Consider the following 10,185-nt stretch of genomic DNA (forward strand, 5'->3'; position numbering starts at 1 on the left):
CATCCTGCAGTGTGATATAAGGTTTTGTAATGCAGAGACCTGAGAGTTGAGATAGACACTCCAAGGTGGTTTGCTCAAAGGAAAGAAGGAAGGGCTATCCCAGTGCTGGTAGGAAAAGAAGAACACTAGCAAGAGGAGATTGCATGGACCCCTGGGGATGAGACAAAGGAGAAGATGTGGCCAGCCTGATTCTCATCTTCTTTTACACTGTTTCCTCCCCACCTAGTGCCAATGTGTTACCTTTCAACAAAAGTAATAAGGCATCCCTTCTGGAGAATGTGTTTGGAGAGCCAAGCTCACCCAGCTTCCCTTCTGCCCCTGACTCAAGAAGCAGACCCCTCAAAGATGGCTCAGGAAACCTGGAACATTAACTGTGGGAGCATTTAGTTCCACAGCTTTACAGACTGAAATTCACAGCCCACACCACACACGACCTCCTGACATTTGCTGGCACTTGTTTTGTACAATAACAATAGTGCTATTATCATTATTGTTATTACTCCTATTATGCCAGTGCATTAGACAGTCCCCAGAAGGGAGAGAAGGTAATTGGCTCCCATCACCCTAAGCAGCGCTATTGGGTACAATGTACAAATAGCTTAAAATTAAAGGCTGGCATCAGAGCCTGTTCAGTCTGTAATGGATTACCAAATGAGCACAAACTTACCTCCTGCCATCAACACCCTCCCGAAATCATTTGCAAACAGGACAGATAATTTCATATCTGATTCAGGTTAATTGCCCTGTTTTCCTGCCTGCTCACCAAGGACCCCCATGGGATTGAACTCTGCAAAGTTGCCCAAACCAGCTTCAACAGGCAAGCGTTCCCACTGGGAGCTAATGAGGGGTCATCATCGTCACCTTAGACCTAAACCCAGACTTGATCCTCTGCAAAGCATTCTTCATGACCAAGTCGTTAAGATCCCGTATCCCTGACTTCGCTATCTGGTGGAGGAGGAACATCTGCCGCTCACTCTGTATGTGGTTCAGGCGGTGTGCAATGGAGATGGGGGTCTCCCCTTTGGCATCTTTGTCATGGATGGAGGCCCCGTGCTGGAGCAGAAGGCTTATACAGTCTGACCGACCCGTTGCTGCAGCCACATGCAGGGGTGTCCTGCCCAGGGGGGATCTGCTGAGGCAGCTGGCTCCTGTAAAATAAGAACATTGGCCAGAAGGAAGACATGCGGAAGGGGAACACAGGAGGGGTCCAGGGCTGTGAAGGGAGTGCTCCCCAGGGAGGTCCTGCTGCCTGGCCCAGCTCCAGCACTGCCCTGCCTCCAGTATGTTCCCCTGGCAGTAACCAGTGATTTTTCCAGAATGCCCATATCAAACTCCTGCTCAGATCCATCACTGCCATCCCGCCACCTGTGGGTTGATGTTCTAGGTCTTTCCCGCTCACTCTCACCATACCTTCCCATTACTATTCCAGCATTCCCTCCTGCCATACTCTCCTCCCCAACCCCACCACCAAGGCACCAATTATACCTACCTTCCACCTTCATCCCTTAAATACACCCTGCTCTGCCTCCTGCCCCAGGCCCGTTCACAACATTCTCATTTTATTCTGAGCTAACTCTGACCTTCCTTTAGGTTTCATTTCTTTCCTTGGGAAAATCTTCCTTAGTTCTCCCACCCCGTGAAATCTCCTGTATAAGCTCAATAGACACTCTACATCTTCACAACACTGTGTACACCATTGACTATGGAATTATCTGTAATAATCTACTGATTTCCCCTCATAAACTCCAGGAGGGCAGAAAACACACACATCTGGCTCGTTGCTGTTGTCATCCCGAGCACGTAGCTCAGTGCCTGCAGAAGACAGGCACTCGGGAAATGACGCAATGGGCAGCCTGACTCATGGACAGATTTCACTTCGATTAAATTCCTCACTGCCTCCTGCAGATGGATGGGCTAATGACAGGTGTCCAATATGGAATTGTTGAATTGAATCAAATTCTGGATAACAAATATCATGACACAGAAAACAAGGCAATTCAATTAAATTCAGCTGACATTTCGGTAGCCAGTTTTTATGAGCTCCGGCTGGTTGGTGAGGTAAAGTTTTAAATAGGCTCTTAGAACACCAGTGTCGACCATGACACCTCCCCCCAGCAGCTGTCTGCAGAGGACAGAAAACTTCGCAAAGCTGGCTGTAATTTTTTAACTGGTGCCTTCAAATACATCACAGTTCCATCAGAGTGAAAATGACTTTTTATGAGCTTAAGGGACTGCTGGGCTGTGCAAAGCTCATATTTCATTTTACAACAAGCAAAGAGCAGACAGGCAGTGAAAGAAGGAAGGAGAATATTGTTTAGGTAACCTTTACCCATCACAGAGGTTTATACCCCCAATGCACGGCCCAATCATCCGGCCCAGGAAATCCAAGATGTTTTCCACCTTGCTCGGTGTAAGTGGGAAAAATAGCAATGACTGAGCTGAGAGGCTGGAGCCAAGGCTGTGGGTAGGAAAGAAGCTGTTGTCTAATTTGGAGGCAAGCTGATACGGGAGACCCTTGGGAAAGGCCCCTCCTGAGCCCAAACCATTGACCAAACACCACATAACATGTTCTCCCTTTTTCCAAGGAAGCTGGTGGTCTGAGCTGTTACAGCTGTTCTCCATTGTTCTTGAGTGGTCTGCATCTCCATCAGTGGGCATCTTTTCCCAAAAATATCCCACATCCAGGGAGGATAGAGTGTACACCTATGGAATGTTGTGTAAAGCTCTTTAATTTGAAGACAATGTTGTCTTAGGCTTCTGTTTCTATCTATCAAGAGAGCCAGAGAGAGAGAGAGAGAGAGAGAGGAAGGAGGCCCTTAAGTGGAGGTGGGGTGAAAAGAGAGTTCAGCATGAATGTCTTGTGAGAAAATAATAACGAGGCTTGGAGAAGGAAGAGTGGTGATCCTGCCATCCACCACAGAGCTGTGCTGGCTGGAGGGTAGATTATTTTAGGTTTTTTTTCTAGTTTTGTTTTTTTTGTTTTTTGTTTTTTTTTTGGTGTGTGTGTTTTTGTTGTATTCTCCTGTCTCAGCCTCCCCAGTAGCTGGGACTACAGGTACATGCCACCACACCCATCTAATTTTTGTATTTTTAGCAGAGATGGGTTTCGCCATGTTGGCCAGGCTGGCTATGAACTCCTGACCTCATGTGATCTGCCTACCTTGGCCTTCCAAAATGCTGAGATTACAGGTGTGAGCCACCGTGCCTGGCCAGAGGTTAGACCATTTTGGACCGTTGCAGCATCCTAATTTCATGCGAGGCTGGAAATCACGCAGACAGCATGGGAATATTCCCAGCAATATGTCTGGTTGGAAACGAACCAGGAATCCTTTGTAGCTGCTCCCTGTGTCTTGGGTCCTGAAATTTCTGCCTCACTGAACCAGAAAGAATCTTCTTGAGACCTGGTGAAGAGAAGGAGGGCAGCCTCTGACTGGCGTACCCTAAGACACTTGCCTAGACAGGGAGCGAGTGGTCCCATGGGGACCCTGATTGGTGGCTGACAAGACACAGGTCCAGGAAACCACTGCTGGAAGGACCTGGAACACAAGACACTCTGTCCTTTCTACCTGCAAAAAATCCCAACTCATGAATATAGGAAGCTTTCTACCAGAATTACCGTGTTCTAGAAGGTACTGCACAGCATCAGAGTGACCTCTGTGTGAGGCCACATACAACGCCACAAATGCCCTCTGAGACGTCCACTGCTTCCACTTCTCACCCTCAAAATGTTCTGAATTGGCAGTTCGGTAGAAGGAATCTTCAGTAACCCCGAGACAGGATAGCTGGGCAAGATAAGAGGAGTTTGAGTTATTCTCAAAAGCGTGGCTACATTCTGTTGGATGGCTGATGGGGCATGCTCAGGGGAAGGCCTGCTTGAATGCCAAACTCAGGCTCATCATGGGAAAAGAGAGGTGCAAAACCTCCAAGAAAAGCTGAGAAACACCCAGGATAGGGTGGGGAGGCCATAATTTAACGCCTTATATATGTTCAGGAAATACGAATTCGCCATCAGTCAGGCTCGGAACGCAGGAAGGTCTTCCTGTCGATGTTTTGAAGAGAGAAAATGGCTTTGCCGGGTGTCCACAGGAAGATGGTTGAAGCCACTGAGGAAGAAAACAGCCAATACAAATGGCCTCCCAGAGGGTGACAGGCATCTCTTGGAGACCAGCTCTGGCCTTCCCATCTATTTGTGTGCCCACTGTCTCCGTTAGGTTTCAGAGCAAGCTGAACACGCACAGGTGAACAGTCCAGTCATGTAACCGGCTCGTGGTGAATTAAGTCTTTGAGCCTGGGAGGAAGACTACGGGTTCCCCCCAGCCAGGATACTCTGCCCTGATGTGGGAGTCAGGACTGGGGCGGTGGGAGGAGCAGAATCGAGATGAGGATGATGGCAATTCTGACAACCTCAGACAGCAGGGAGGTGACCCCTGCAGCCAGAGCAAGAGTCAGAAAACCAAGCATGGACCACACTGCTGGTGACAAAGGGGAGGGAGACAGAAGGGGCAGAGGAGCGTGCAGAGGAGAAGCGGGAGGGATTGGGAGGAGGTGTGTCAGGCCTGGGTGCCCCTTCCTGCCCACCCTCCCTGCCAAGGCTGCCTCCTGCTGCACCTGCCCCGAGCCCACCCACTCTTCCGAGAATGCCAATCCCAGCCCCTGCTACACCCAGCCTTCCCTGACCCCTTTCTCGGCAAAGAAACTCTGTCTCCTCTTCTCCAGGAGCATATAGCTTTCCATCCGAATTTCTTTTCTAGAAAGAATAGAGCATTGCCCCTCGTGTCGCAGCGATTCATATTCCCTGTTGGGTATACATCTGGTTTCTGTCCTCCTGCCCCCCACTGCCCACCCCTAGAGCCCAGCTGAGAGGCCAGCAGGAGCCCTGGAGGACAGAGCGCCCACCGCTCGCCCCAGGAACAAGGGACCTCCCGCCGCCCCGGAACCAGGCAGCACCTGGCGGAGGCCTGTACCACAGCCCCGAGCTCTGAGCTGTGCATTTCCCAGTTATCTGGAGTTCTCCTCTCAGTGTTAAATTAGATTTCCGACCTTATCACTCATACACATGAATAGAAACGTGCTGCCTCGACTCCTTTGTGGGGCGGGGCGGGGCAGGGCAGTAAGTGGGTTATAAATCACAAATTGATAAACCCAGCAAAATGGTAAACCCAAGGAGTGAAGGCAAACCCTCGGTGCAGTATTTTGTAATTATGACACGGCTCATCGTTCTCTCTTCCCTGCTCTGAAACTGTTACTCAGATATCCATATTAAAGACTAATATTTCCCCCACAATTTACGGTTGCTTCGTAACGTATAAGATCCATTTAAAGAAGCATGAAAACACCTTGCTGGGATCCCCTTCCGCAGCCGCCAAAACAAGTTCTGTCCATCCGTCATGACGCCAGATACATAATGAAATAATCCCTCCAGGAACAACATCATGGAACTTCAGGGTAGTGTCATCCATCAAAACTCCTGCAGGGAATCATGTTTTTTCTTTTAAAAAATTGCGTATTAAAGATAAACTCCTACATTGGTTAAGTTAAGAGATTATCTGACCTTGAGTGCCACAAAGATAATTTGAGAAATATCGAATACGAATCTCATTTGATGGTGCCGCGTGGGTCTGTCTGTTGTTGGTAATGCTTTTTAGAAAATTAATTTGGTTCAGCTCAGATGGAAGCCGAACAAAATCACAATGCCAACGATTTATAAAATTCTGTAATTATAACTTGTCCTATTGTGAAAAGGCACATGAGTCAGTAAAATCATTTTATGAGGCAAACTCTACAAATAGAATGACTTAAACTTGAAGTAACCAGTCATTAGACACACGGCACAATGTGGTTAAACAAGTCATATAGGGTAAACCAAAATACTCTCTTGGATAATGTCATTACTTGGCTAAAGAGGTGACAATGACAAAAAATTGTTGGATCTTTCAAATTGAAGCCTGGGAGGGATTTTTCCGCCTTGGCACTGCTGACAGTTTAGACTGGGTAACTCCTTGTGGTAGGGGCCCCTCCTCATTGTCAGGGGTTCACAGCTTCCCGGCCTCTACTCACTAGATGCTAGCAGCATGTTCACCAAATCAAGGCAATCAAAAATATCTCCAGGCTCGGTACAGTGGCTCGCACCTGTCATCTCAGTACTTTGGGATGCCGAGGTGGGCAGATCGCCTGAGCCCAGGAGTTCGAGAGCAGCCTGGGCAACATGGCAAAAACCCATCTCTACAAAAAATACAAACCTTTTCTGGGCCTGATGGCTCGCACCTGTGGTCCCAGCTACTTAGGAGGCTGAGGTGGGAGGATCACCTGAGCAGAGTTGCAGTGAGCCAAGATTGCACCACTGCATTCCAGCCTGGGCAATAGAGTGAAACCCTGTCTCAAAAAAAAAAAAAAAAAAAAAAAAAAAAAAAAAAGGTCTCCAGATATTGCCAAATGGACTCTGGGGGACAAAATCTCCCCAGCTGAGAGCTGATGCGATGTAAGGAGCTAATGCTGACATCCACCCCAATTTGGACTTGGAGTACCAGAGCTCCTTTGGCCTCATGCTTTCTTTATAAGCAATGCCATCAACATCGAGTCCCAGCTCTGCCCAGGTGAGACGGTCTACATTCCAAGTCAGTGGGATTCATGAGTTTTCTGGTTTCATGATTGACTGCTTTGTGCTTGTATACTAGGTACTTAGTGATTACTTGGTGCCCAGACTGAGTACCTATATTCTTTCATCCTTAGGACAGCTCTCCAAGGTAGGTTTGATATGTCCATCTGCTGATGAGCAAACGGAGGCTCACACAGCCTTTAAGTAAACAGCCACCCCAGTGCTGACTCCCTCCGGGGCCACTGGCTTCCCACTTTTGGCTCTATGAGCACCAATTTGCTACCAGATACCCAGGATGGTAGATGTCAACAGGCAATAGTGATCAGCAAATCTGTTCATTAGTGTCCTATTTGTGGTTCAGACACAGAGGATAACCGGTAATTAGTCTAAGTAAGACAACTTGACTCCCTACAACTTTGAAAATATTGAGTAAAGCTGTGTTTTGCTGAGACGTGCAAGAGTACAACTCCCACATGCTGAGCAACCCCTATAGAGATCGGAGTACATCCTCTTTTTATAAACAGGCAGCCACTGCCTTGGACTTAGACAAATTCTAATTATCACCAGCTAAATAAATTATCAAAGTTGACGACAGACGTGTAAGGGCAACCCTGGCCCATGGATGTGCTCACCCCTTTTAGATTTGTGTATCTCAAGGTTTTCACACATGATCTCATTTGATCTCCCCCCGCCCCAAATTTTGAGGTGGGTAGGAGAGGCCTCAGAGGATTATTTATAGGCAGTAGCCCAAATTTCTTCTAATAATGAGTAGCACTTTCTGTCTTTCTTGTTTACCACCCACGGCAAGGACTGCAACGGCAGAGAGAGGTCGAGCTTCTAACAGTTGCTAAGTGCCTGTTGAGTGATAGCACTGTGACATCAGTGTTAAGTCACCCCCTCTCTCTCGCTCCCTCTTAGCTTTCTTGAATTAATAGCTCAGCACAGCTCATCAGCGAAAATAAATGAACAGAAGGGGTGCCAGGCATTTGTAGTTGAGGATACATAATTTTCAAATTACTTGTTTGGGAACTCTTACTAAGTCCTTCAACAACTCTCCTCACTTTTAATATGTTAAATACAGACTAGGCTGGAAACACATTTCTTTCCAAATAAGACCTCAAAAATGCCCAAGAACATCTTCCAAATACTCCTATAGGAAAATAATATGTCATGAAAAATGCTTAACCTATTTTAAAGAGAGCAAAGGAAGGTATTTTAGCCTTCACTGTGCATTTTGAGTTTCCTGAGTCATTTCTGTCCATAGGGGGAAACAGCTCTTGAGAATTCTAGAGCTGGTGGCTCTGTGTTATAGATTAGGAAACTGAGCCCAGAAGGGCAGTGTCTGGCAGCACCAAGCCCGTGGAGGCAGACTGCTTTCAGATCTGTCTGTCTCCATCGTTCCCCAGCCCCTGCAGTACAGCTGCAGTCTCTCTGCAATATCAGCTGTTCACATTCTCTGTGCAGCAGCTCAGAGATTTTTTCTATATCTTCATTTTCCTGAAGTGTGTTGTGTTGATTTCAACCAGGTGGGGAGATGATGGAGCCAGGGACTTTGATCCTGTTCTCATATCCTAAATATTGTAGGGAATCGGGATAGGGAAAGCCACGCCTTCAGGTCAGGGAAGGAGACTGATGGAAAGAGAGATGGGCTCTAGGGTGCCTGGCCTCCGCTGGGTATCTACCACATGAAACTTGTCTGGAGCGGGGCCCTTGGGGTCCTAATTCAGTCACAGGGAACTTTCGGTTCTGGGTTCTGATTCCGGCTGGGCTAGCTTTGAGCTCCCAACGTGAACAAGGACACGGCTTGGCATTTGGGGTTCTGATATGTACTAGGTTAGTTCCAGTATTCAGGTTCAAACGTGGATAGCAGCATTTGCTTTGAGACTCACGTTCCTGTGAGGGCAGTTGACCCTAGATTTGGGCTCTGATTAAAGTAAGGTTTGCTGTCTGTTTGGGGGTCCTGATGTGAAAAAGTCTGTTCTGGGATTCGGAGTCCTCATATGGGCAGGACTTGTTTTGGGATGTGGGGATCTGATGTAGCCCCGAGTAGTGTAGCATTTGGAGGGTAGGAATAGAGCACATCTACCCTGAGATTTGGGGGTCTTCATGGTGATAAAATCTGCTCCAAAATTTGGGCTCCTGCTATATGAAGTGTTTGGTCTGGAATTTGGGGTTCTGGTATAAATAAGGTTGGCTGAAGGATTTGGGTTACACATACAAGAAAAGTTTGCTTTGAGTTTTGGGGTACTCATGGAGGCAAGGTTTGGTTTGAACCTTGACTTCCTGATATGGACATGGCCGGCTTCAACCTTGGAGTGCTGATGTAGACGTGGTTTCATGTCTGGGGGTGAATTCAGATGTGGGTGGGTTTGACTTTAGCTTTGGGATCCTGTTGTGGACAGAGTTTGTTTTATTCTTTGGAGCCCTCATGAAGACACTTTGAGGGGATTTGGGTTCTGGTATGGTCATGGTGAGCTCAGCTTTGACCTCTTTGCCTGGACACGGTTGTTGGAGGATCTGGAGTTCTGAGTTATGGTTAGCCTGGAGATTAGGGGTTCAGTCTTGGGCTGGTTTGATTTTGGGGTCCTGAGATGGACAGGGTTTGTTTTGATTTGGCGTCCTTGCAAGACAAAAGTGGCTGGAAAATCTGGGGTTCTGAGGTAGTCATGGGTAGCCTGGAGATTTGGGGTTCAGTTGGGCATGGTTGCTTTGGATTTTGGGGTCCTGAAGTGGTTAAGGTTTGTTCAAGCCCTGGCATCCTGGGGTGGATGTGGTAGCTGGAGGATCTGGGGTTCTGAGGTAGTCACGGTTAGCCTGGAGATTTGGGGTCTGGTGTTAGGCAATTTCGTTCTGGGTTGGTGGGTCCTGAGGTCAGCAGGGTTTGTTTCAGGTTTGGCATGCTTGCGTGGACATGGTTGGCTAGAGCATTTGGGGTTCTGATGTTCTCAAGACCAGCATGGCGGAGGACTTGAGGTTTGCTTTGAGTGTGGGGTACTGACATGGGCAGGCTTGCCCTGGGTTTGGGGGTCCTGCTGAGGACAGGTTTTGTTTCAGACAAGTCTTACTGGCTTTGGGACCTGTGTTCCTTATGAAGACATAGGGAGCCTGAGGGTCTGGCTTCTGGGGGGTCCTGGCTTGGACACGATTTGCTCAGGGTTGGCAGATGCAGCCCAATCCAGGCAGGACCTGCTTGTGGATTCGGGTCATGTGGACAAGGTTTGCCTTGATTGGGAGTCCAATTTGAATCCCGTGTGTTTGAGATTGGGAAGTCCCTCTGCGGCCAGGACCCCAAGTGGCCCTTCCATCTGGGTTTCAGGGTGGCTGGGTTTCAGGGGTTTCCTTTGCCATCTGGGGTTTCTCACGTAAGCAAGCTTCCCTTTGGGAATCCAGCTTCAGAAGTGGCCAGGGTGCCCTTACATGTGGCCAGGGAAGGGGTCAGGGCAGGAGCCACCTTCGTCGAGGTATTGGAGCCGCTGGAGGTTGAAGGGGATGCCGACCATCAGGTCCAGTTCCTCTTTGAGCTCCCGCACTGTCATGTCGCCGCGGCAATTTGCCACGCGGAATATCTCCCCCGTCTCCTCCAGCCGCAC

At 48.3% G+C, this 10,185-nt stretch overlaps 1 protein-coding gene across 1 annotated transcript; it reads right to left on the reverse strand.

Moving 5' to 3' along the window:
- Positions 1 to 837: 837 nt before the first annotated feature.
- Positions 838 to 10,185, reverse strand: ANKRD60 (ankyrin repeat domain 60; the record flags this gene model as incomplete). The annotated part of the gene is made up of 4 exons (XM_011978182.1): positions 838 to 1,148; positions 3,617 to 3,782; positions 5,337 to 5,467; positions 10,047 to 10,185. Coding segments are annotated over 4 exons (747 nt in total), but the record flags the coding sequence as incomplete, so codon positions are not given.

This window comes from Mandrillus leucophaeus, unplaced genomic scaffold (assembly GCF_000951045.1).
Source record: "Mandrillus leucophaeus isolate KB7577 unplaced genomic scaffold, Mleu.le_1.0 Scaffold19, whole genome shotgun sequence".
Taxonomy (NCBI): domain Eukaryota; kingdom Metazoa; phylum Chordata; class Mammalia; order Primates; family Cercopithecidae; genus Mandrillus; species Mandrillus leucophaeus.